This window comes from Sturnira hondurensis, unplaced genomic scaffold, assembly GCF_014824575.4.
Source record: "Sturnira hondurensis isolate 20B ecotype Veracruz unplaced genomic scaffold, ASM1482457v3 Scaffold0003693, whole genome shotgun sequence".
Lineage (NCBI taxonomy): Eukaryota > Metazoa > Chordata > Mammalia > Chiroptera > Phyllostomidae > Sturnira > Sturnira hondurensis.
Window position 1 is genome coordinate 9,452,002 of NW_028076324.1, and position 25,929 is coordinate 9,477,930.

At 52.0% G+C, this 25,929-nt stretch overlaps 1 protein-coding gene across 2 annotated transcripts; it reads right to left on the minus strand.

The window, feature by feature from the left end:
* MAP2K2 (mitogen-activated protein kinase kinase 2) lies at positions 1-25,929 on the minus strand. Of its 2 annotated transcripts, XM_037042564.1 has the most exons (12): positions 25,526-25,928; positions 21,696-21,906; positions 15,677-15,760; positions 15,398-15,460; positions 10,210-10,287; positions 9,385-9,436; positions 9,178-9,302; positions 8,307-8,520; positions 5,907-5,971; positions 3,687-3,748; positions 2,564-2,609; positions 1-368 (listed from the first exon to the last, which is right to left on the minus strand). In XM_037042564.1, the coding sequence occupies exons 1-12, from the start codon at positions 25,615-25,617 to the stop codon at positions 258-260; spliced, it is 1,203 nt and encodes a 400-aa protein (XP_036898459.1). In that variant the 5' UTR covers positions 25,618-25,928; the 3' UTR covers positions 1-257. The 2 variants fall into 2 exon arrangements, with proteins under 2 accessions (XP_036898459.1, XP_036898460.1); XM_037042565.1 differs by lacking the exon at positions 15,677-15,760 and having other exon boundaries at positions 15,398-15,544; positions 25,526-25,929.

The following is a 25,929-nucleotide window of genomic DNA, read 5'->3' on the forward strand; positions in this document are numbered from 1 at the left end:
TGGGCTTGGTTTGCGTTTTCTTTCCCTGTTTTGTTTTGTGTTTTTAAACCTAAGTAAGCAGGTTCTGTGAGACAACATGGGCAGTGTCACCCTTCCCCCGAGAGCAGAGGGCCCTCGGCTGGGACAGGTAGAAGTGAATGTGCCGCTGTGTGCACGTCGTCTCCTCCAAGGCTTGGCAGGAGAGGGCAGGGAGGAGCCAGTCTGTCCTGGGCGGGAGGGAAGTAGACAGGATTCGGACAGATTGCCTGCTGCACCCATCACACGGCAGTACGCGTAGGCGTGCTGGGCTGGTTCAGACGCAGCGTTTTACACAACCAGCCAGCAAAATCCACTTCTTCCACCTCGGACCGTTTGATGAAGCCATGATTCTGAAAGGGAAAAAGAGGTGTTGTGAACAGCCCCGTGTCTGCAGGGAGGGGGAAGGGACCAGGCTTCTGCTCAGACCTGGCAGGCCATCTGAGACTAAAACCCCAAAAGCCAAAGAAAAAAGTCCTCCAGTGCAGGGGGACACACTTGAGACACAGAGAGAAAGCAAACCCAGAGCAGGGAGGTGCCGTGCCCGAAGCCACCCAGATGTAGCACAGGGTCTCAGGAGAGAGGGAGACTGCCACTAGCCCCTTGGAACCCAGGTCTCTGCCTCAGCACTACTGTCACTGGGGCCAGGTGAGTCCCTGTGGGGGGCTGTCCTAGGTATTCTGGAGTGGCCACCCAGCATGTCTGGCCCCCACCCACTCAATAACAGGAGTATCCCTAGTTGTGACAAACACAGATGTCAACAGACATGACCTAGTGTCCCCTGCAGGCAGAATCGCTCCAGATTGAGACCATATGATCTGGAATGGAACTGCCTGTGAGGGTCCAAGTCCTTGCAAGTACCATCCAGTATGGCTGCCCCAGCCACAAGAGGCTCCTGGGCCCTTTAAATATGGCTCGTGAGGCTAAAGGATGGGTTTGTGCATCCATTTCGTTTTAAGTCATTTAATTTTGGGGGTCCTAGCAGGAACAGCAGAACACTAGAGCTTCTTGGTGGTGGGATGGGTAGGGCGAGTGGAGGCTTTCCTGACCAGGGTGAGCCTGGAGGGGTGGCCCAGGGCAGGAGGGCAGGGCTCCGGAGTCCATGGAGGTAGTCTTCCCACGTGACATCAAGACCTCTACTGCTGCCTGCATTTTTTTTTTTAATTAAAAAAAAAAATCCTGCCCTGGCTGGTATGGCTCAGTGGATTAAGCATCGACCTGTAAACCATAGGGCCACTGGTTTGATTCCCAGTCAGAGCACATGCTTGGGTTGCAAGCCAGGTCCCCACTAGGGGATACATGAGAGGCAACCACACATTGATTGATGTTTCTCTCCTTTTCTTTCTTCCACTCTTCCCCTCTGTCTAAAAATAAATAAATAAAATCTTTATAAAATAAAAAATCCTCATCGAGGACATATTTTTATTGATTTTTAGATTAAGGAGAGAAAGAAAAAGAGAGAAACATTGATCAGTTGTCTCCCATACATCCCTCAACTCTATACATAACCCATAACCTAGTTATATGCCCAGACTGGGAATCAAACCCACAACCTTTTGATGTATGGGATGATGCTCCAATCAGCTGAGGCACCTCGCCAGGGCCCCAACTGCTGCCTCTTATGTAAAGTGGGGGCAGGCAAGACCACCCTCGTCTTCCTGAAGGTTGGTCCAGGTTTGGGTGAAAAGCCAAAGGAGGGAACAGAACTCCTGTGGCCTCTAGGGCAACAGGAACAGTGGGTGCAAAGCTGGCCCCAAGCAGCAGAGTTTCCTCAGGCACAGAGATACCTGGAAGGCTGCCCTGCACAGCGCAAAGGGGAAAGCTGGGGAGGGGAAGCACTAAGCACTAGTGGGGATTTCAACATGAACATGTTTCTCTATTTCGTGTTTGTATCTTTTACAGTGGCCGTGGGTTTCTTGTGTCACGCACACCCCTCCCTCAAAGTGCTCCTGGTTAGGCTTCCTATCCTGACCACGGCAAAACAGTGACAACAACAACAAAACAGTGACAACTTAGCCTGTTGCACAACTAACATCGCGGTGGGATTAGACGCGGTGCCGGGCCTTCTCAGAGGAGGTGCTGCAGGCAAGCCTGAAGAGGGGCAGGAAGCGTCCCCTAGGGAGAAGCAGCAACCTGTGCAAAGGTCCTGAGAGGGGGAGGTGAGTTTCAGTGGCCAACTTGGTTTTCAAGGACACTGAAAGGTGTGGGACGTGAATGGAAGGCACCAACGCTATGGCCTCCCTGACCTGTGGGGGACTTTACAAGCCCACGGTGGGAGTGGCCCAGGAGACTTAGAGCCCATCATTTTCCAGAAACAATCCCACCCAGGCATCGCTGAAGTCCTTATGTTCCCCTAAGGGCTGAGGGGGCAGAGACTGCTCTGGATCATCCCCACTGTGGACAAGGAGGCTCACGGGGTCCTCCAGCACCCCATGGCAAAAGCTGGGTCAGGAGGCCCAGCCAGGGTCTTCCTTTCCTGAGGAAGTGGAAGGAGCCCTGGGTGGCAGCCCGCACCCCCAGTGATCCCAGAATCCGAAGCATCACTCACCATGAGCATCTTCAGATCCGCTCGCTCGGCTGGGTTCTTAATGAGGCTAGTGGTTCCATGAGGCGGGGCAACAAGATGGAACATGGGGAGACAAGACAGAGCAGTTATTTGGTGGCCATGGGGACCTGATGTCACTCTGCTGCCTGGTCTCCAGGGGCGAGGGCTCCAGCACTGCCCTGTGGCGTAAGGGCAGGACGCCTTAGGCAGGGGTCTGAGGCCAGGACAAGAGGGAAAGGGGGTGAAGGTGGGGAAACCCCCAGCTGCTGCTAAGTCAGAGGCCCAGCAGCAACCGCAGCTCCGTTTCCAGTAAAACCCCCAAAGTCTGGGAGTCCGATCATCAAAATGGAACTTTTTCCTCCAAAAAAGCAGAACTGCCTAAATGCAGCTGCTCAAAGCAGCTTGGGTGAATGGTAGTTCTTCAAACACAGAGAAAACCTTGCGTGGATATAGAAATGTTCACACGGATAAAGGATAACTGGATCTGGGCCACATGGCACTGGCCAGAGGTCATACAAAACGCCAGTAGCACCTTCACCACCAGGCAGGTTTGCAGCTGCGAGTCATGCAGTCCCCAGATGGCAGCCAGCCCTGACAGGCTGGATGGCCCTAAAGGTAAGTAGGGTGGTCCTGGCCCCTCTCTCCTGGTCTCTGGCCCGAGGCCTTTCTTCAGAGGGTGGGATCATCCAGAGCAGATGACCATTTCCCAGAATCTGGCTAAAAAGGTTCATCTAGAAGCTGGTGGGCAGCAGGACTTGAGGGCTTAGGGGAGTGTGCTGGCCCAAGATGGGAACAGGTTTACTTCCAAAGTGCCTGTGATGCCGGTTCACTCTGGGAGGGGGATGAGCTGGAGATGGCCACTGAATAGTGACTCAGCAGCCTTAGAAAGGGAATCTGGGCTCTCAGGTAACCACAGGTGTCCTACCGGATGCTGCCACCCACCCAGCATTCCTGAGGCTTGGAAGAGGGGTCTGGCTGGGGCCGCTTAGGAAGAATGCATATAGGTTGATGGCCGGGAGTGTTGGTGGCCCTCCCACCCCTCCCACTCCAGGGGGCAGAGGGACTTCTGAGAAATTGGCACCCAGCCTGCCCACCCAAGACTGCACTGAAGGCTGTGGCACGTTACCATTTATTCACAAACTCCTGGAAGTCCTGGGTGAAGACACCACTGGGCAGCTTAGGAGGGGGCTGTGGGAGAGAGCAGACAGGTGGGAGTCAGATGCTCACGATGACCCTGGAGCCGCAGAGCAGACTTCCCAGCCCTGTGTATGAGGGCAGCATGGCACTCAGGGACCCTCAGGACATGCCTCTCCCAACACGTCCCTTCACCCTGCAAGAGGTGGAGGGGGCACCCATCTCCTCTGCCACCAGCTCTAACCTGACCTGCCACCAGCTCTAACCGGGCAGTCCAACCAGGTTAGACTCTCCTAGGGTTTTTTTTTTTTTTTAAACTACACCATTCATTCTTTATTCTTTTTTTTTAAAGATTTTATTTATTTATTTATATTTAGAGGGGAAGGAGAGAGGGAGAGAAACATCAATGTATGGTTGCCTTTCGTGCGTCCCCTGCTGGGAGTTGGCCTGCAGGGAACTGGCCTGCAACCCAGGCATGTGCCCTGACTGGGAATCGAACCGCGATCATCTGGTTCACAGGTCCGTGCTCAATCCACTGAGCTACACCAGCCAGGGCTCCTAGGGTTTTCTTTGGAATGCTCTCATTTGGGGGTCACACTGGTTCCACAGCGAAGGAGAGCAGGGCTCCCCCTTATTTTATGGACGAGAGTGCTCTCACACTGTCTGAGCCACCTACCTCTGTGTGTGCCCTTTTTTTTTTAATCCTCACCCAAGGAAATTGTTTTTTGCTTCTAGAGAGACGAGAAAGGAAGGTACAAAGAGATAGTGGGGGAGGTGGGGGGCAGAGAGAGGGACAGAGAGACACTGATGTAAAAGAGGAATGCTCATTTGTTGCCTTCCTGTAGCCCCCTGACCAGGTGGGCAAACCCTCAGCCTGGGCATGTGCCCTGACTAGGAGTTGAACCCATGACATTTGGTCTACAAGACAACCCTACAACTAAGTGAGCCACACCGGCCCTAGCCTGTGGGTATCTGAATGAGATGTGGGTCTAGACCCAGAGGGTAGCTAGTTACAGGGTTTTGGGCCTGAAAGCTGGGGGAGCCTACGGAGCCTGGCCTGCCACACACGTCCCAGGGTGGGGACAGTCAGGGGCAGGACCAGGACCCTGTCGGAGAGGCCGTGGGCAGAGACCATCTGAGTGAAAACCACAGGGCCTCCTCCTTAGCAGCGTCCACCTCCCCAGTCCCAGCACCCAGCCGTCCCACTCAGGGGGGGAGGCACTCACTGGGTGGCACTGTCAGGTACAGGCAGAGCTGTCACCAGGTACCCCACCCTGTCCTATCTCCACTGAAGGCTCGCCTTGACAGTCTCAGGCCAAGCCCCACAGCATGGGCAGCCTGGCCGCCCTACTTCTCTGCCCTGACTCAGAGGGCCACTGAAAACACATGTCAGCCCAGCAGCCCAAAGGAGATGACCAGACCTCGCCGAGAGGGAGGCTTCAGGGCAAGGCCCTGCTCTGCCTCCTCCATCCTAGCTGTAAATCGCTAAGGGGCTATCTCCACCCTCAAGCCTCAACTTACCCGTCAGTACAATGGTACTATTCACACCACCCCTCCAGGTGCTCTGTGCTTCCTTCCCAGAGGGGAGGGCACACCCTGACTTTCCTTGAGGAAGTAGGACTGACTATTTACGACTTCACCCACATGGGCTCCAAGATGCTCAGAGATGCTGTCTCAGGGTGACAGCACTCTGGGAGCGGCCCAGCTCCTTGGCCCAAACCCTTGGTACTGGCCTTGGAGGGGGCTGTGGTGGGAATTCTGGCTTCATCTCTAAAAACACAAAAACTTGTCCATAAGGGAAGGGTGGATTTCTGAAGTATGGCCAGAAGTAAGGCCATGTGTTTTTACACCTGATAACCTCCTACTGAAAAAGAACGGTCTCCACCCTGGCTGGTGTGGCTCAGTGGATTGAGCACGGACTGCGAACCAAAGGGTGGCAGGTTCGATTCCCAGTCAGGGAACATGCCTGGGTTGCAGGCCAGGTCTCCAGTATGGGGCATTCGAGAGGCAACCACACATTAATGTTTCTCTCCCTCTTTCTCCCTCCCTTCCCCTCTAAAAACAAACTTGTTTTAAAAAAAAGAACTGTCTGACTCTCCCTATGGCTCCCTTCCCAACAAAATCCAGTCTATACATTCTCCTCTTTTTGGGAATGCATTCCTGCAGGAACAGTGTAATTCTGTCCGCACGATGACATGCTTTCAGTACTCACCTCATTCACAATATAGTCCAGCAGTTCGAAGATAGCCATAGCTGGCCGGCTGTCCACCCCATGACCTGCCCAGGGGAGAAAAAGAAATGGGGGTGAGATGGGCAAGTGGCTGGCGTGTTTCCGTTGGGCATTAAGGTCTGAGCATGCGGAATAAGCCAGGTACTCTTCTGCCCACACTGACCTCAACTGGGGAAGGCTCCCCTGGCCTGGCTACGAAGTTCACTTTCTGGGAAAGTAACTTCACTCCTAATGAATTAAAAAACAAAATAAAGCACCAAAATGAAGAGGCACATTATCTGAGCAGCCAGACATTTGGCATGGTGCTGTGTCCAGGTTGTGTCAACGTCACAGCCCTGTGCTTAGCGGCACATAGGCGCAGCGCTCGGTGGTGGTGGTTTACTGATTGCAAGCAGCGTGGCCCTGTACAGGTGGTACAGAGCACCAGGTGTCGACAGCAATCGCTCTAGACGCACCCCAGGAGGGGTGGTGGGCTGGGGGTGGCTGACCTGTCCTAGACTCGGCTGGCCAGGTCTGGGTTTGGCATTTGGACTTTTGCCTTCTGTCCTGTCCTAAAATGGGCATGAGGGCTGGGGCAGGGGCTGAAGAAGGTACTGGCAGGTCAAGGTGGCTGGGCATGACCCACTTGTCTCAGCTGGGAAGGGGCTGGAGGAGAACACCAAGGAGGCCATTTGAGAATTGGATGGGGAGGCACAGAGGCAAAGCCTAAGCACACCAATGGGGGCAAGATTCTCCCCCACAGAGGAAATCAAGCCACCCTGGCAATCTGAGTGTGGCCCCAGTAAAGGGGAAGGTCTGGATCTGAAAATACCGTGAACATCATCATCTGACAGTGCAGGTGTCCCTTAATGGTGAAAGGACACAAAACGTGGTCCATCCATACAGAGGAGTCTTATTTGGCCATGAAAAGCAGTGAAGCACTCACTGCCTTAGCTGGTGTGGCTCAGTGGACTGACCACCAGCCTTAGAACCAATGGGTCACCTGTTCGATTCCCAGTCAGGGCACAGGAGAAGCAATCACAGCTAATGTTTATCTCCCTCTCTTTCTCCCTCCCTTCCCCTCTCTCTAAAAATAAATAAATAAAATATTTAAAAAATATGTTTTGTTTAAAAAAGGAGTGAAGCACTGACACTTGCTAGAACATGGATGAACCCTGAAAACATGATGCTCGCCCTGGCGATGTGGCTGAGTGGATTGAGCATTCATTGGTCTGCAAAACTGAAAGGTTGCCGGTTCAATTCCCGGTCAGGACAAGAGGCATCCAATCGATGTCTCTTCCACTCTTTCTTCCCCTTTCTCTAAAAATAAATAAGTAACATCTTCAAAAGAAAAAGAAAAAACAATGCTCAGTGAGAGAAGCCAGACACAAAGGCCCACACACTGCAGGACTCCGTTTACGTGACTCCGTTTACGAAAGACATCCAGAACTCAGAGACAGCAAGTAGACCTGTGGCTGCCAGGGGTGGAGGGGGGTAGAGATGGGGTTTCCTTTTGGGGTGATGGGGAATATTCTGGAATTAGATAGAGGTGATGGTTGGATAACCTCCATGGGGATATCAAAATCCACTGAATTATATAATTATATGCTTGAAAAGAGTGAATCATATGCTACTTTATTCTATCTCAATAAAACTGTTATGAAACCAACTGAGCACAGTCCATTGTATGTTCTTTTGGACTCTCATTTAACTTGACTCCCTTCCTGTCAAGTGTTGTTCCCAGGTTACGGCTGATCTGTGGCCCCCCCTACCCCCCTACTCAAAGTGACGGAAGCACCAGAGCATCAGCCTGCACTCCTTAGCCCGCTGCCTCACTGGTGGCTACCCCTTAGCTACTGCCTTACAGCTGGCCACTGAGAACTGTTTGGGAGTCCAGTGCCCCCTCTAGCCTCCTGTTCCTTCCCATGCTGTGCTGCCTGTGTGTCCAACAAACCATCCAAGGAAATTCTGAGTCAAGTTCCCTTCAATTTTGGGTCTCGCAGGAAAGCTTGGCCCAAACACAGCAGAATGTTCCGGGCAGCAGCTAGGCAGTGGGCATACATTCATTCATTGGACAAGCCTTTTGGCCTTTCTGTACGCTTGGATATTTTTGTAATAAAATGTTGGAAAAACCAACCCAACCAGTGGCTTGGCTGAGGGGCTGGTTTCTAGATCCCACCAGCTGGTAACAACAGGTGCAGCTGTCCCAGATGGCACAGGTCAGGAGTGCTGCTTCCAGCACGTCCCTAAAAGCCTTGGGACTATCTAAGGACTGCTGACTGCAGTTAGCAAGACCCAGGGGTCAGGTGGTGCCAAGAGGGGCCAGAGGGGAGGCAGCTGCCATGGCATTCCCTGCACAGGTCACTGCCCATCCAAACTGGAAAGGCCAGACTTAGGCCGTACCACTGATGGGGCGTCCGGGGGGTCTTGGGCGTGGTGAGATGCTGTGAGGCTCTCCTTCTGCCCCATCAACCATGGGCCGGCCAAATATGGCCTCCAGCTCCTTGGCATCCGGCGGGGGGATGGGGTACCTTCCGATGGACAACTCTACCAGGGACAGGCCCATGCTCCAGATGTCCGACTGCACCGAGTAGTGCGTGCCTTGCAACCGCTCCGGCTGTCGGGTAAGACAGGGAAGAAAGGTCCAAAAGGAGAGAGGTGAACACTGCCACCTGCGGTGGCTCACTGGGCCAGGGGTGGCATCTGAGTGTCTCTCTACTGCCCCCTCTCAGCCCATCCTGACCCCTGCCACCCCCACAGAGACCAGAGCGATTCTGTTTCCTCCCTCCACCCACCTTGGGAGACAGAAGCTTCCATCTGGGACTGGAAGCAGCCCTTAAAACCCCCACACAAACCCTTGGCACTTTTGGAAAAGGATGACTGTCCCAAGAAAGACAGAAATTCCAAGACTAGAGTCTTTTTTTCAAAAATTCCAAGACTAAATTTCAGAATTTGCTCCAATCATCACCCAGATGTGTCCTAAAATGTGTCCCCTGAGGGCTAGTTTCTCGGCTCGGAAGTTAACTGACTACTCTCCTTGACTGGATTTCTATTACCAGTGGGAAGGAGCCAGGTAGGCATTCCCAGAGACAAACCTGGGTGAGAACATGGTGGAAATGACAATTTTGGAGAGAAGAAATCCAGCAAAGAAAGAAGACAGTATATCATGAGGACATGCAGGCTTTTGGAAAAGCTTCTGGAAAATGGGGAAGAGCCAATGGGAGAGGGAGGAAGATGTAGCAGGCAATGTTAAAATGCCTCTCGGAGGACTTACAGACATGTAGGATCGAGTTCCCACGAAGGAGTTAGCCATGGAGTCGATGAGCTGCCCGCTCACCCCAAAATCACACAGCTTGATCTCCCCTCTGGAGTTGACGAGGATGTTAGACGGTTTCACATCTGAGAGCAGAGCTAATGGTGAGGCATGGCTCAGGCCCACCCGCCGACTCCAGTGCCCAGGAGGGGCTCCTGTGCATCTTACCTCGGTGCATGATTTGGTGCTTTTCCCGGAGATACGCCAGGCCCCGGAGAACCTGCCAGGGGGTCACAGGGTAGGAGGTCAGCAGGGCGAGCACTGTGGGGGAGCCTCCTTGGACAGGCCTATGGGCCAGGTCTGAGCAGTGACAGAGTGTGGGATGAGCTCAGAGAACCCGTTTCCAGACGGGGACAAGCAAGAGAAGAGGCAAAGTGATGGCAGTGCCACCCGAACTGGTGGGTACAGATGCCGACCTCACTGATTCTCACACAACTGCCTGCCTACCCACCCACTCACGAAGCAGCCACTGCCATCCCCTCCACGTCCGGGGAGGGGCTGAGGCCCAGGGAAGCCGAGACAAGACCTGACACACTGTTAGGTTGTGTGTATCCAGCTAGCCACCCTGCCTCACAAGGGGGGCCCCACCCAATACGCATCATCTGTCGAGTGCTTTGGTATCAGGGCTGTGCTGAGGACCTTCCCCAGACTGACAGAGTAAAGGGTGTGGTGGCTGTCACCAAGTCAGAGAGGAAACACTCAAGATACTGCTCTGGGGGATGCTGTGTGCCTGGGATAACACTAGGGTCCTGGCACCTATATGGGGCAGGAAAGCATTGCTCCTATTTTATGGGCAAAGGGATGCCCCTGTTCAGTACCATAACTGGTGGAGACTGGCGTCAGCACTGTCCTTCTTTGCAGGAGGTGAGGTGACACACACCACCGGCCTCGTGGAGAGGGCAGAACAAGAATAAAGCAACCTAGCACGGGGTTAGGAGCACATGCCCGCTCCCAGTGCTGCGCTGGCTAGGGGAATGGCGCCTGCACACTCACCGCAATGCTGACCTTCCCCAGGATCTCTTCTGGAATTCTCTTGGCTTCTTTCAATACCTGGTCCAGAGAGCCGCCATCCTGGGGGCAGCACATGAGAAAGAAAGCAAGTGCTTTGAGCAGGCGGCCGGGTGGGACCACTGCAGAGATGAATCCCAGAGGGATGCTCAAGTGACAGGTAGAAAGACGCAGCATTTCCTTGGTTCCCGGAGAGCTGACGCCTGACTTGCTCCACGGGAAACAGGGGCCAGACCACAGCTAAAGGCAACCCTTGGCCTCAGGACAGCGTGTCTAGTACAGAAGAGGAAAGAGTACCTGCATGCTCCTCGTGACTCAGCTATCCTGAGGTTGCCACTACGGCAGCAGGCCCAGCCACCAGGCTTGCAAAGGAAACCACCTCAAGGGTGTATGAGATAGACCTATCAACTTCTGGGCCTGGGTTCTTGTCACAGCCCCAAGTGGGACAGGGACTGAGAGCAAAGGTGATGCCCACAAGCGCCCACCATAGGAGAAAGGCAGCCAAGCAGACTGGCCTTTCCCCTGCCACCCCCCCTGCCTAGTTAGGAAGGGACCTGCTGTCTCGGGGGCACAGAGGACACCTGGGGATGATAGCTCTGCCCCTTTCCTTAGGTCTTCTCCTGTGCTTGCCACCATCACGCAGGGGACTGATCTGTAAAGGACCTGACACAGGTCATCCCAGTTGCTCCTCCCCCCGACCTCACCCTGGGCGTAGCCCCTAATCCACCTGACAATGAGGAAATAACAGAAATAACAGTCTTGTGAAAGGCTGCCTGGCAACAAATCTGGAGACCAAAACTCAGGGTGTTGCTGGCGCTGGCTGGATGCCTCCTCAGAGGTGGGGCTCTGAGGATACGCCTGCCAGGCCCCCTAGGACTTTAGGTGGACATGGCCAAACTCCGACATGGTGCCAGGGCCTGCCTTGTTCTCCTCCGCACTCCAGAGAGGAAAGGAGAGCCTAGGCTCAGGGGTTAAGCAAGGACATCACTTGAACTGGCAGACAAGTGGCCGCAGAACCTGCATCCCCTCTACTGCGCTGCTCTAGGAGCCCCACAGGTGCCACTTCTTTGGGATACCTTCTGTTTCCCTTGGGGGCGGGGAGAAGCCTCTGAGACACCCCAGTCTACCCTCTCTGGCACTCTAGCTGTGCCCGTGGTGGACAGATCCAGAAAACCCAATGCACTTTGAAGCTTCAAGAATGTGTGACTCTGTCAACAAGTAAGGGACCCAAATTTGTAGAGGGTGGGTGTGGTCGAGGAGGGACCCAGGAAGGTGAGCCTCCTCTGACCAGGGTGCCCAGCCCGCTCCGCTCTACCTGCAGGGCGAGACGGAAATTCCTTCTATTCTTCTCATTTCTTGTTTTATCAATCAACCTTAAAAGAATTAAAAAAGATTTTTAAACTGGAATCCCTGTTCCTTAACACAGATCCTTTCGTTCTGCATTTTCATAGGTGTGTGACGCTCACTGAATAAGGGCTCGCAGGGAGGACATTGCCAGGGAGGCTACGGTGGGCCAGGCAGCGGGCCGGGGTCTCAGGAGTTAACACAAAGCATCTCCGTGAAGGACACTACTGCTCACTCTACAGGTGTCCCCCTTGGCACTGTGAACCCTGGGGCTGGGCCATTATCTGTAGGGGTTGTCCTGGATCCTGTGGGGTGTCAAGCAGCATCCCTGACCTCCACCAACATCTCCCTAGTTGTGACAATGTCCCCAGGCCCCCTGGTCTACAGCTAAGAAGGTAACTCATTCACTCAAGTCACATGCACAGGATGTGGTGCAGGAGATGTCACAACTAGGTCTTTTTGACCCCAAATCTATCTTTGTGCATGACCAGACAGTTTCACTTTGTGTACATGTGTTTTAAATGTTCTTAAAATCTTACTTTTATCAAGCAGGTGGTACATGAATGTGTATTTTAATAAAAATTTAAGTGTAACTAAGTGACACTCTGATCCCCCAGTGACTCCACTTGCCTCCCCCAAAGTGTGACTTACAGTGTTCCAGATCCTTCTGCACATTTGCATACACATCCATATGCACATAGAAACAGAGTTTTAAATATATACGTAAGTGGGTTCATATCATGCATCTTTTCCCGGTTGGGGATTTTCTAATTTGGTTCACATGGGCTGATTTTGTTTCTACTGCAGAGCGGCCCAGTGGCATTCCTTTGCTGTCCCCTACTGATGATGGGTTTGATATTTCATTATTACAGAAAGAGGGGCCACATTCTTCAGTGGGTTTGACTAGAGCCCCTTAGTGGTAAGCAGCTCCCCAGTTACTCTGCCCTGAGATACCTGCTGTCCCCTGGGTCTATGCCTGAGCTTCCCCGCTAAGACTCAGGCCACCCGGAAACTGCCAGCCCTGCTGTCCCCAAGCCCCAAAGGCCAACGCACTCTGGCTAGATGAGGCATAATGTTCTCTGCTGAATCTGGGCTTTATTATCAATGAGGGATCTTTTCTCGAAATCTGCCACTGGAACCTGCCCAAGGATAAACAAGCGCAAACTCCCACATGGCCCTGGGCAGACATGGAGCCTTGGCCTCCACCCGGGAATGGTTCCACAACGTGGGATACTGATCAGGTGGGATGTCACCATGGTGAAAAAAGAGAAATGAAAGTGACAGAAAAAAATGGAAAAATGACCCCAGTGACAATGGTGGTATTTACTCAACATCCAGTGTGACCAGGACCAGGGGAAGGCACTACCTCCACCTTTCGCTTGATGGGCAAGAAGGGGTGAGAATCCCATCCAGAGCCACGTGCTGAGAGGTGGGCAGTGGGGCTCAGGCCTTACACCAGGGTGCTGTCTCCACCGCCATGTGGAGTGCCCCACAATGTGGCACAGGAACACACGAAGAAATGTCCCACCAAGAGAGAAAACCTACCACACACGTATCAATTCTGGACGGGTTTATTTGATGTGAAAATACTAAGGAGTATTGATAGCAAAGGCCCTTCCTGCCTTCCTCACCAAGCCCCCCTCTTTAAGCTCATCTCAACCCTGAAAATCAGTGACCTCCGAGTTTTGTGGAGCATAACTCCGATCAGGGGAGAGCACAGGCCTCGACTTAGCTTGTCTTTTCACTGAGGCATTATATAGTTGTTCTGTCCTGGTACGCTTGGTACAAAAGTGAACAAAAAAAAATCCAACTAGGAACTTTTAAAGGATGAGCACAATAAATAAACAGAATGGCTAGTACCAGCCCTCTGCCTCCTGGTGGCTCGGACTGAGTGCTGCTGGGGTACGTTCACCAAGAACAGAAGCGGGAACAGGGGCTGCCAAACTGTGCCACTCCCCCTTTTATGCAGGAAAGAGGTCCCTTCAAATTCTTTCTCTCTCTCTCTTTTAAGGATTTTATTTGCTTACTTTTAGAGAGAGGGGAAGAGAGAAAGAGAGGGAGAGAACATCAGTGTATGAGAGACACAGGTTGCCTCTCACAGGGCCCCCAACCATAGACCTGGCTTGCAACCCAGGCATATGCCCTGACTGGGAATTGAACCAGCAACCTTTCAGTTCACAGGCTGGTGCTCAGTCCACTGAACCACACCAGCCAGGGCTCAAATTCTCATGATGTTCAGGGAGACTAGGCAGGGGTGGCCAAGAGCACAGGAGAGAAGAGAAGGAGGGGGAGAGGGAGAGCAGGAAGGGGAGGAAGGAGGAGGAGTTACAGTAGAGAGGCTCCCAACAGACCACAGAGTGACTTCCGTCCTTTCCCTACTTGATTCTTGTCTGCACAGTGACTTTGCCCTGCAGACAGGCAGATAGAATCTCCCTCTCCCAGGTGAGGAATGGGGCTCCTGCAGGCCTGGTGGGGATCTTGAGGCTGGGTAGGGGCAAAGCAGGAGGACAAGGAGTGCCTTCTAGCGGGCACTCCCTCCCAGCTGTCAGCCGTTACCCCATTAAGCCCCCTCACAATGCATTTGCGCAGGTACTTGCTCAAATTTGTTTCCTGCCTTCATTACAAAACTGTCACGGGTAGCACATTTGCAAGACATAACCGAAGCTGTCACTGAAGCTATGGTCCCTAAAGCCATGCTGCATCCTGGTTTTGCAAGGGCTCTGCCAGGCTGGAGCCCGTCATCCAGCGAGGGAGCAGGCAGTCTGGTACCCGATCAACTGGGCTCTGCAGAGGGTCAGAGGCATTTCCCCTCGAGGCCTTCAGCCCTGACCACTTCTGCTTTTGTTACAACCAATCCCACCCATTTTCGAGCTTCAAGACCAGAGTTTCTTAACCAGGGGGTGCAGCTGACTTCACTCTGGTGGTTTGAAAAAAAGATGGGTGCCTACACTCCACCCCAGAGCTTCTAATTCCACAGATCTGAGCTAGATGTAAACCCAGGCTTTATCTTTAAAACAGCTCCATGGCCCTGGCTGGGTATCTCAGTTGGTTAGAGTGTTGTCCTGATAGACCACAGTCACGGGTTTGATGGCCAGGCAGGACATATACAAGAAGCAACCAAGGAATGCACAAATAAGTGGAATGACAAATCGATGTCTGTCTCTGTCTTTCTCCCCCTTCTCTAAACACAAAATGAAATACCCCCAGCTCCCAAACAGCTGTACACATACTCTCTTCAGAAGGCATTTTGGAGACATTGATCAAAATTTCAATTGCATGCATCCCTGGGCCCTACAGTTCCACTGGTACCACTTTATCTCTCAGGGATGTTTGCTTCTGCGCAAGAACATTTGAGGCATCATCATTCCAAATGGGATAGGAACTTCAGTGTCCACAAATAAAAGAGCTTATTAATAAATTCCCTTACAGGTATATGTGGGTGCCAGAACACTAAACAGTAGCAAAAAAGAGCTAGCCAGCTCTCTATATGCCGATAGGAAAGGATTTGCACCTTGTACCCAATGAAGGAGGGAAGCTGGGAGGAGGGCGTCTGGTGTGTAAGAGCAAAGGACTCTATACATATATTTAACCTGCCACTGACTAGCTCCAGGAGGATTGCCCTGGAAAGAGGGGCGCTGTGGTCTCTGAGGACAGAACTCTGAGGAACACAGGCAGGGGAATCTCCTTTCACAGGCTGCCTTCTCATTCTACGTGAACCATTTATCCTGTCACGCCTCCCTGGCTGTAAGCCCAGGTGGCTCTGGGAACAGCGGTTTGGCTCTGGGAACAGTGGCTAGGCCCTGGGTACAGGGTGCCCCACTGCACTCACCATGTGCTCCATGCAGATGCTAATCTCCCCATCGCTGTAGAAGGACCCATAGAAGCCCACGATGTACGGGGAGTTACACTCGTGCAGCACCTGCAGCTCACGGATGATCTGGTTCCGGATGGCGGGCTTGATCTCCAGATGAATCAGCTGTAAGGAAATGGGGAGCGGGTTTAGGAGCAGGCTGCTGAGTAGTACTAGGGAGGGAGAGGGGGCACTTCAGCTCTCTGCCCTTGAGNTAATCTCCCCATCGCTGTAGAAGGACCCATAGAAGCCCACGATGTACGGGGAGTTACACTCGTGCAGCACCTGCAGCTCACGGATGATCTGGTTCCGGATGGCGGGCTTGATCTCCAGATGAATCAGCTGTAAGGAAATGGGGAGCGGGTTTAGGAGCAGGCTGCTGAGGGGTACTAGGGAGGGAGAGGGGGCACTTCAGCTCTCTGCCCTTGAGGTGCTCATAACCACATTAAAGATCAATCAGCAAACCACTTATAGGTATCTATCTACCTAGGAGAACTGAAAGCACATATCCATGCACACACTTGTACGTGTGTTCACAGCACTGTGATTCACAACTGCTAATATATGGAAGCAATACAAGTGTCCACAAACTGGTGAATAAACAAACAAAATGTGGGCCATCTACACACTGGAATATTACTCAACCATGAAAAAGAGGGCACTGACACCTGCTGCAAGGTGGATGGACCTTGAAAACATGCTCAGTGAGAGAAGCCAGACACAGAAGACCACAGAGAGTGTGATTCTGCTTATGTGAATTGTCCACAACAGGCAGATCCAGGGACAGGAAGTAGATTTACGGTTGCTAGGGGCTGGGGCTTCTTTTAAGGAGTGATGGAAACGTTCTAAAACTGGTCCTGGAAATGAATGTGCAATGCTGTGAATATACTAAAAACACTAAATTATATACTCTAAAAGGCTAAATGTTCTATTAAGTGAATTACATCTCAATAAAGCTGTTAAAAACAAACAAATAAACCATCAACAGAGCAAACATTTTTCAATTAGTTACAGGGGAAGCTCTGTTCAGAGTTTTCTTCCCACCAAATCTTTTGAAGGGCTAGCCTTTCCCAGGACCAAGCCCAGGGAATGGAATGGCAAGGGACTACTTCACCTCTGCTCAGTCCCTCATTCAAGGGTGGGTTTCTCTGGAGCCCTTCCCACCTCCAGGCTACAGACAAAGGCAGAGAGCCTCTGGTCACCTCCAGAGGATCCTAGCTTCCCTTCCACCTGAGTTCAAGCCTGCAGCCAGGATTGTCACCAAATTCATTACATCTCAAAAGGCGAGAAATAAAAGGACCACCTGGAGACATTCAGAAAAGGCAGTGGACAAAATGCCAAGAGCAGCACTTAACTACAAACCCTAAGCAAGCCAAGATCCACCGCCCAGCAAAACAGAGTGAAGGCTGAGGGTCTAGGTCCTGGCTACTTAGAGTCCTTGATGTATCATTGGCCACTGTGATGAGAAAAAGGGGTGATTTATACCCTTTTGTCAGAGAGGCGAGCCCATCACAGGCATCTGGAAATGACTGCCATCAATTCAACAGACATTTATATAGTTGGTTACAAGGGTCAGTGATGAGGAGAAAGATGGCAGAGATGACCCTGGTCAGAGACACACCAGCAGGAGGTAAGAGAGGCAGGTGACACAAGCCCAGTTATGGTAAGGTGCCCCAATGGAGGAATCATGGAGAGGTGATCTAAGACTCAGGTGACACAGGGACCAGTGCTCCAGAAAGAGGGACAAAGAGTTGGCTGTTTGAGGGCACAACGGGGTGTGTACCAAGTTTGGGAACGGGGGCAGCAAAGGGTATTATGTGGGGAGCTCCACCTGCTCATAGACCCATGCCAATGACCCCTGCAACCTTGAGAACTGTAGGTCCTAGAAGCAGGGTGCCTGGTGGCCCGGCCATGCCCAGGCAGTGCCTCCTTGACTGGGGCCCTCCAGCCCTCAGGGCCTGTCAGGCATTTGCTTATTTACCCAACCCTAGCCCGCAGAGCCCAGCCTGCAGAGCCCAGCCCTGGCTATGCTCCCTGGGACACTGCACACCCCCCATGGCCACCCCCAGGGCAGCAATCACACCAGAAGTCCAGCACACTCTCTCCTCCAGTGGGACCGCACCTGCGAGATGCCCGACATGCGTATGTACACATGCTTTGAGAAGGTGAGATGCTGGATCTGAAAATGAAGTTCTGAGGTTTGTGTGGAAGGTGGGAGGCTGATGGATGGGCAGTGCAGGATGATGGAACTCTGTGCTGTCCAACAGAAATACACCATGAGCCACACATGTAATTTAAGAATCCTTTAGTTGCCCTGGCTGGTGTGGCTCAGTGGATTGAGCAGGGGCCTGAGAACCACATGATCACGGTTTGATTCCCAGTCGGGGCGCATGCCTGGGTTGCGGGCCAGTCCCCAGCAGGGGACTCACGAGAGGCAACCATACGTTGATGTTTCTCTCCTTCCCTTCCCCTCTAAAAATAAATAAATAAAACATTAAAAAAAAAAGGAATCCTTTAGTTGCCCTGGCTGGTGTAGCTCAGTGGATTGAGCGTGGGCCTGTGAACCAGGGAATTGTGGTTCGATTCCAAGTCAAGGCACATGCCTGGGTTGCAGGCCAGTTCCCAGCAGGGGACACACCAGAGACAACCATACACTGATATTTCTCTCCCTCTCTCTTTCCCTTCCCCTCTAAAGATAAATAAATAAAATCTTTAAAAAAAAAAAGAATCCTTTAGTTGCCATATTAATAAAGTAAAAAGAAGCAGGTGAAATGAAGTTTTCATGTCTTTTAACTCAATGCAACACATCAAAGGAATAATGACATATAATCAACATAAAATATTAATGAGTTGTGGTTTCTTTGGCACACATATAGCATGCCTTGATTCAAACAAAACTGCATTTCAGGGGCTCAGTAGCTGTTCTCGATCAAGAACTTGAAAGGTGCCAGAGATGAATCAGTAGCAGAAGAGTGAGCACCCACCAGGCTTTTAGAGGAGAAGAGGAAGGGGTTGACAAAACTGGGCAGAACTGGACGGGATCCCAGAGGTCCTGGAAGCCTGGCGTTGGGTGAATGTGAAATAAGGCCCCGAGGCTTTTGGGAAAGATGTGGTAGAGAGGGAACGTGAGGGTTGCTGCTATGTGGTCTATTTCAATGGGTCCACCACATTTGGGGCTTATAAAGCAAAGCTTCTGGATCGAACAGGAGCCACCCCTGGGAGTGTGCAAAGAAAGAGTAGGAATGGGAAGATAGGGGCACGTTTCTGAGCACGTGTGTCACAATCTACCCTGATGATAACCCTGGTGTGTGTGTGGGGCGGCAGTAACGGCCCTCCCTGCACTGATTAGCAAGTTCAGGTTCTGAGACACTGAATTTTGATCCCAGGGACACACAGCTGGTGAACGGTCAGGTCAGGACTGGGCCTGACCCTATGCTCTTTCACTGCACCATTCCAGGGCCAAGCGAGCCCCAGCTGCTGGTTAAATCAGAATGGTGTTGGGAGTTCAAACCAAACACCAAGACTGTCTAGGAGTTTAAGGCAGTTTCTATAGCAGGATAGGGGATCTGAGCTAGGAACAGGGGTGGGGGGAACAAACTAGGCCAAGAGAGACAGCGGTTCTGGAGGCAAAGCCCTGACAGCTTCCACAGGGTCAGAGTCAGCCACAAAGGTTCAAACCCAATTCAGATAAGACGCAACCCAACCTCAGTTTTCTCACCTGTAAAATGAAGCGGTTGCTCCACTTATTTATTTGGTTGCCCCATTTACATGAGAACACGTGTCAAGGTTCTAGAGCTGGCTTTGATACAGGGCAATCACTTGAAAGACGGTAGCTAGTATTATTATGTGGCCTTGGGCGGGTCACATGACCTTCACGATAGAAGCAAGCGCACATTCCTCTGCTCTAAGTAGAGGGCAGGGTGGTCAAGGGAGCCATGTGTATGTAACAAACATGTGAAACTCTGTGAAAATCTCCCCTGGCCCAAGCCATCACACAGAAGTTTTGTTCCTAGGGCCCTCAGAAGGACATACAAGTAGGAGAGCCGTGCTGAGTACAGAAAACATTCATGAACAAGCCTGACTGTAGAAATAGACCGGTTTTCTCAGGGCCTTACCGAACTGGTCTTGCTGCTTCCCCGGCCCGCCCTACTGGTTAGGATGATCCTTTGACAATCACAAAGGCTGGAGGGACGCTGGCCCACAGAACAGGAGTCCCACAGAGCAGGAGTCATATGGGCATCCAGGAGCTCCACCCAGACTTCACCCTCACACCTGCTGGCAGGCCGCCTTCAGAGATCTGATAATCCTACACACTCACAATGTGTGGAATTCATCCCAGTCTTCCTGGGAAATTCGTAATTCCAACCAGGGTGGCAGAGAAAAGACCGAGGCCACTGTTTCTAAAAAACCATTTTGTCTCATCAGTTTTGCCATGTGCCCTCAGGTGAATAAAGGCAACAAGCCTCACGAGTGCACTGGCACTTCAGATGGATTAAAAGGAGCCTCGGACCCCCAGAGACCAGTCCAGGGCTCCTGAGCCACAGGGAATTACAGCCTGGGACCACCAATCGCCGAGATAGCCTTCTTGTTCAATGTTATTTGCCAAATGCCTGCAACCGCTCATGTTGTTCAAAATAAACTAAGAAAGTTTATTTTGAAAGAATTAAAGCAGCACAGGAAAGTTGCAAAAACTGTAGAGTCTCACATGATCTTCACCCAGTCCCTCCCAAGAGCAACATCTTCCGCGACTGAAGGGCCATACCAGAAGCTGGCATGGGGACAGCACTGCTCCCTCAACTGCAGAACTCGTCTGTCCCCTTTTTAAACTCCTAAGTCTTACTTTGCAGGCTGTCATAAAGCTGTAGACAGACTCTTGGGCTCATGTTTGTACAGGGCACATCGGGACGCCTAAAACACCTCAGCTGGGCCAAGAGAGCCCCTAGGTCCCAGATATAAACTCTGACCAGTACTCTTCTCAAGTCCCTCCTCCCTGTCACAGTCAGAACCTCACATCTGCCTTTTATTCCTGGTGCTTCAGGCAATGGCAGACCAGAGCCTTCTGGGGCTGCTCTGGTTTTGAAAAGGCTGCCTGCATTAAGGGGACAGAAATAGGTTCCAGGAGGGAGGGCAGTGCTCTAGCGGCAGGAGAAATAGCTACAGAGCTAAGTCCCAATGGAAACCAAGCACACCATTCCCAGGAAAGGTGGAACTCGTGCTGATCCACTGGGCCTGGGGTGGTCAGGTTTCCGAGAATACAATTGGGAAATGACAGGACAGTGGGCTTCCAGGAAGAGGCGGCTTTCTAAGTCTGAAAGAACGTGACTGTATGACCTAAACAATTTATCAACATGAAGTTCCCTCAGTTATGTGTTTAGGAGCCTGTGTCCTCAGAAGGTCACACCCTCCCCTTCTCACTCCATACATCTTCCCAGGGTTATTCCCGAATGTTTAGTAGGACACTGCATCAGGCACCCAGACAAGGCAGGCCAAAGCCTGGTCTGGTCAAACACAAGTCTAGATGTCACTGTGAAGGTATTTTTTAGATGTAATTTAACAGGGAAATCCTAAGAATCCAAGAGAGGCAGGTGACCCTCCCAGAAGTGGGCAGCCTCATCCAATCAGTTGAAGGCCTGAAGAAAAATGACAGAGGTCATTCTGCCTCCAGCTGGCCTTTGGACTTGAGCTGCAACATCAGCTCTTCCCTGGGTCTCCAGCCTGCTGGCCTGCCCTGCACATTTCACACTTGCCATGATCGAACAAGCCAGTCCCTTAACATGGCTCCCCCCAACACTGCCTCCGTACCCTCGAGGTTCTGCTTATCTGCAGAACTCTGACTCATACAGGTGGTTTAGTTACCCCACTGCCCAGGGACCATCGCAGTGAAGGCCCTGCCCTGGGCCTGCAGTCCTTCCTCCTGGTTGTGAATTGAGGGTGACGCCAACTCTAAGGGGACTTGAATCTCCCCCCTTCTTTCCAAAAATTCCACTCACTTTCTGGGAATCTGAATTCAAGCCATCCCCAAAGGCAAAAGTCAGTGATGGAAGGGAAGAGCTGCTTGAGGCAAGCCAGCAATGCCACATTCTAATTAGAAGCTGAGCTCATTTTTGGGATCGAGAACCCACCGCTGATGGGAGGGCTTCTGAGCCCAGGAGCCAGTCAGAAGACAGAGGCTGGCACCTTTCAAGCTGCTCTCGTTTCTAGGGGGACCTGCCCCCGCCAGATGCTGCCCACAGAGCACAGGGACAGAATGCCTGCCTTGCCACTGGCCACCTCTCACCTTTCTTGCCATGATGAGGCCTGAAGGTCTGTGCTGGACCTTGGTGACGACTCCACCGTTCCCGGCTCCCAGCTCTGAGATCCTTTCGAAGTCATCATCCTTGAGCTCCCCAACCTTGGCCTTCTGGGTGAGGAAGGCTTCTAGCCGCTTCTTCTGCTGCTCGTCAAGCTCTAGCTCCTCTAGCTTCTTCTGGAGGTCCACCAAGTTTGCTCTGCAGAGACCAAGAACATGGGTTAGTGAAGAGCGTCCGAGTTGCTGAAATGACTCAACCTGAGCTAAGGCTACCGTGTGGTCGCTGAGTGCCAGGCCCTGCATTTGCAACCAGGAGGATGCAGAGATGAATCAGACTTGATTCTTGGGCTTGAGAGGTTGATGATCTAGCAGAAAAGACAGACCACCTGCAGATACACAGCTGCCCAGAGGAGAAGGCTGACTCCCCGAGAATTGAGGATACCACCTCTTTCTCTGCTCACAAAGGTTAGGAGACCTCAGATCCTGGAGGACCAGCTCTGGTTCAATGGCTTTGGTATCAGACTGAGGAGCCCTCCTTCCTGATGGAAGGGCTCCCAACCACACTGGAAGGAGACACGGAACTGGGGAAAAAATGAACGGGCATCAGGTGAGTGAAGGCCCAGGCCAGGATACCTGTCTTCACGAGGATAAGAGGGCAAACTCATGTTTTAAATTATATTTTATTGTCTAGCCCTGGCTGGTGTAGTTCAGTGGATTGATCGAGGTTCGATTCCCAGTTAGGGCATATGCCTGGGTTGTGGGCCAGTTCCCAGCAGGGGACTCACGAGAGGCAACCATACATTGATGTTTCTCTCCTTCTCTCCTTTCTAAAGATAAATAAATAAAATCTTTAAAAAAATTATATTTTATTGTCTAAGCTAAATACAGCTGTCTGAATTCCCCCCCCCCTTTACACCCCCATTAGGAAGAACAACCTCATTTTCAGTGGTCTCAGAGCAAAGAGCAAAGAGCAAGAACCAATGGGCAGAAGATAGAAGTTGTAATTTACATGAATTATGCATGGACTCTGGGGAAGAAAAAGAGGGGCCTGATTTAAACAGTGTAGATAATTCCAGAGCATTCCACTCAACCAGCACACTCTTGTTATACCCTGAGCACTACTATACTACACATTAGGCATTCACACACACACGCATTCCTGGGCCTAGTTATTTTAAAACCCACATGTACACTGCACTTTACCGAGTGATTCAAGGAACTTTGAAAGGAAATTTCAACAATCAGCTATTTTCACTAGTGCCTTGAGTTTGAGACAAATCCTGGAGTAAAACACAGCTCCCTGCAACAAGCAGGTGGACTTTTGCTCAATGAACACAAGAACTAACCCAGTGTTATCTAAAAGCTAGGACAACAATGTGCAATTTAAAATTTACAGCCACGTTAAAAAAAATATACAAGTGAAATTATTTAAATATATTTGATTTGACCCATCAAAAATATAATAAATTTCCATATGCAATAAATATAAACAAATGACAAATATTTACTTTACTTTTTTTCATATTAAGTCTCTGAAATCGAGGATGTATGTTATACTTACAGCTGCCCTGAATTTGGACAAGCCACATTTCAAGTGGCTACTGTGCCAGAGAGTGAGTGCAGCTCTGAGAAAAGTCTCTATAGGAGAATGGGCCACCTTGGACGGTCCTCGGCCAGCAATTCCTTAGGGTGACTGCCCACCCAGGGAATATCTCATACTGGAGACCTAAGCAAGGGACTGAAGGGGGAGCCTGGATGTTCTCTCAGGAACTTTCCAATCCTAAAGTGACTGTAACTTGCCTACAATTTAAAGAGGTTCAAGCAAAGGGGCACACAGGCCAGGAACTAGATGACCTGCCATTGGGTGATGTCAACTGGGCTGCTACTGCAAAGAGGTGGCTGAGGCAGTGGGTGGGTGTCATTTCCTAAGCAAGTACCAGAGCTTTGTAAATACCATCACACCATCTTGTTTAATTCTCAGGATCCCCCTGGGAGGTGGATCTCTTGTAGACCCAGCCCACATATATGGGAATAGGTCCAGAGAGGTTAAGTAACTAGCCTGAGGGTCACAGTGCAAGGAAGTGGCAGTGTCTAGAATCAAACCTGTATCCTCCCTGATTGCACAGTGTGTGCTCATAGCCTCTGCTCTTCACAGTGTCCCCCTGAGCCAAGAATGAGGGCCTAGTAGGTGTTCCCTAAATGCCTGCTGAACTGAGACCTCGACGAAAAAGGAATGAGAAGGACACTGATGGACGGAAGAGGGAAGGCGAAGAATGAATGGATGCGACACAGCTCCCTTCACTGGAGGGTTGAGAGACGACTTTTGAGACCAGACTCTGGAAGGTCTCCAGCACTGCCCTATGACATCCACAATGTATTCTAGAGTCAGCTGATTAATCCATTTTAAATTTAATGGCAAGTCAACTGTGGTTATAAAAAACCCTGGAATCCCAATGGCTGGCTTCCTCCACTAGGGAAATTCTTAAAGGGATGGAAATCAGACACCAGATAGAAAAGAATATGAAGAAAGAACGACCTTGTAAGAAGAAGAGTAGACTTTTGAATATAAGGAACACGTCCCCACATTGAATTATGTGCTTGGAGACAGAAAGACATCAATACGCACAGCAAGGCTCACCTCCTATCCCTTGCCCAGGCTGCAGAAGGTCAAGCCCCTGGAGAGGCACCAGACACTTACCATTTGCCCATCACAACTGGTTCTCATGGTGGTCACACCACAAATACAGCAAAGGGACCCCAGCCAGGGGCCTCTGGGACTGTCCTGCTCTGCTCCACCAGGCAGAACAGGAAAGGGGAGGCTACAGGGATTTCTGGGGCCAAGCAGTCACCCTAGCATGACCTCGTTTTCCCTGACGGTAAGGTTCTGCTGTCATGTAACCTCACCACCCTGGGATGCTCCTTTCTCTGTCCCCTTCCCCACAGATCCTCCTGTCTCCCTTAGTTGTTTCAGAGCCTCAAATCTCTTGCACTTCTCCAGCCCCTGGAAGTTTTGCTGATCCATTCAATCCAGAATCTCCGCTTATCTGCTGTCTGGGGTCCCAGCAGGCTCCCAATTCTTTCCTCTGCATCTCCTATTTACCCCTACATCCCTATCCCCCAAATTCTCCTCACTCCCTGCTTCCCCAGGCCTCTGGGTTTCCTCACCACTCTCCCCAGCTTCAGGGGCTTCTCCCCTGCCCCCAACTAGCAGGATCTTCTCAGGCTTCCTTCCCCCCAAATTCCTTCAGAGCTCCCCACCCCACTCCTCAGGGATCCCTTCCACATCTTCGTCTCTCAGGCAAACCTTTGCCTTCATCTTGTGTGGACTTCCTCACCCCAGGGACCTCATTCACCCTGCCCTGAGAATGCAAGGACCCCCTCCCTCCACCTCACCGTTCAGGGACTCCGGGCCTTTGATTTCACTACCAGGGACCGCTTGACCCACCCTCTCTCCTCAGGAGCCCTCCTCCCAATCACTACCCTGAATTCATTACTTAGGGACACCGAACTCCATTCTCACTGCTCAGAGGCCCCACACCCCATTTTTTCTACAGGGACCTCATTTCACCCCCATTCACTACTCAGGGACCCCCTCACCAAAATTTCACTATTTAGGGCCCTTCACCCCCTCTTTTCCCCACAGGAACCTCCCCTCACTCCGACCTCACTACCAGGACTACCCCTCCCCCCGCACTTCATCACTCAAGAACTCCACCTCTTCCACTCCAACCTCTCCCCTCTCAGACCCTCTCCACCCCACGTCACCACCAAAGGGGGCCCGCCCCTCCCCCGTCCTCACCCCGCCCTGGCTCACTCACTCGGACGCGCCCTCGCTGGTGGGGGACGGGCCCTCGGCGATGGTGGGGTTGATGGTGAGCGCCGGCAGCACCGGCTTCCTCCGGGCCAGCATCGGGGCTCCGCGAGCCGGCGGCAGCGGCGCCTCTAGCCGGGGCCCATAGGGGGCGGGCCGGGAGCGGGCGGCGCCGACAGGATACTGGAGCTGAGGCCGCGGCCTAGGCTGGCGCCGAGGCAGCGAGGGCCGAAGGCGTTGCTGACGAGGGCCGACAGGCACCAAGGAGCGCTGGGGCTGAGGCCGACGAGCCGAAGCCTGTGCCGAGGCCCGACCGAAGCTGACGCTGCAGCGGAGCTCGGGAGGCGGACCTTGGGGAAGGGGAGCGACGAGATCGCGGGCCGTCCTCTCGCGAGACCCGAGGCCAGGAGC

Bases quoted from the DNA above. Each gene is read 5' to 3' on its own strand.
- MAP2K2 (XM_037042565.1), bottom strand. From the start codon at position 25,617: ATGCTGGCCCGGAGGAAGCCGGTGCTGCCGGCGCTCACCATCAACCCC. The intron at 15,545-21,695 runs GTGAGAGGTGGC...ATTTCCTTACAG, and splicing joins GCCTCATCATGGCAAGAAAG to CTGATTCATCTGGAGATCAA. The intron at 10,288-15,397 runs GTGAGTGCAGTG...TGCTGCCCCCAG, and splicing joins GCATCTGCATGGAGCACATG to GATGGCGGCTCTCTGGACCA.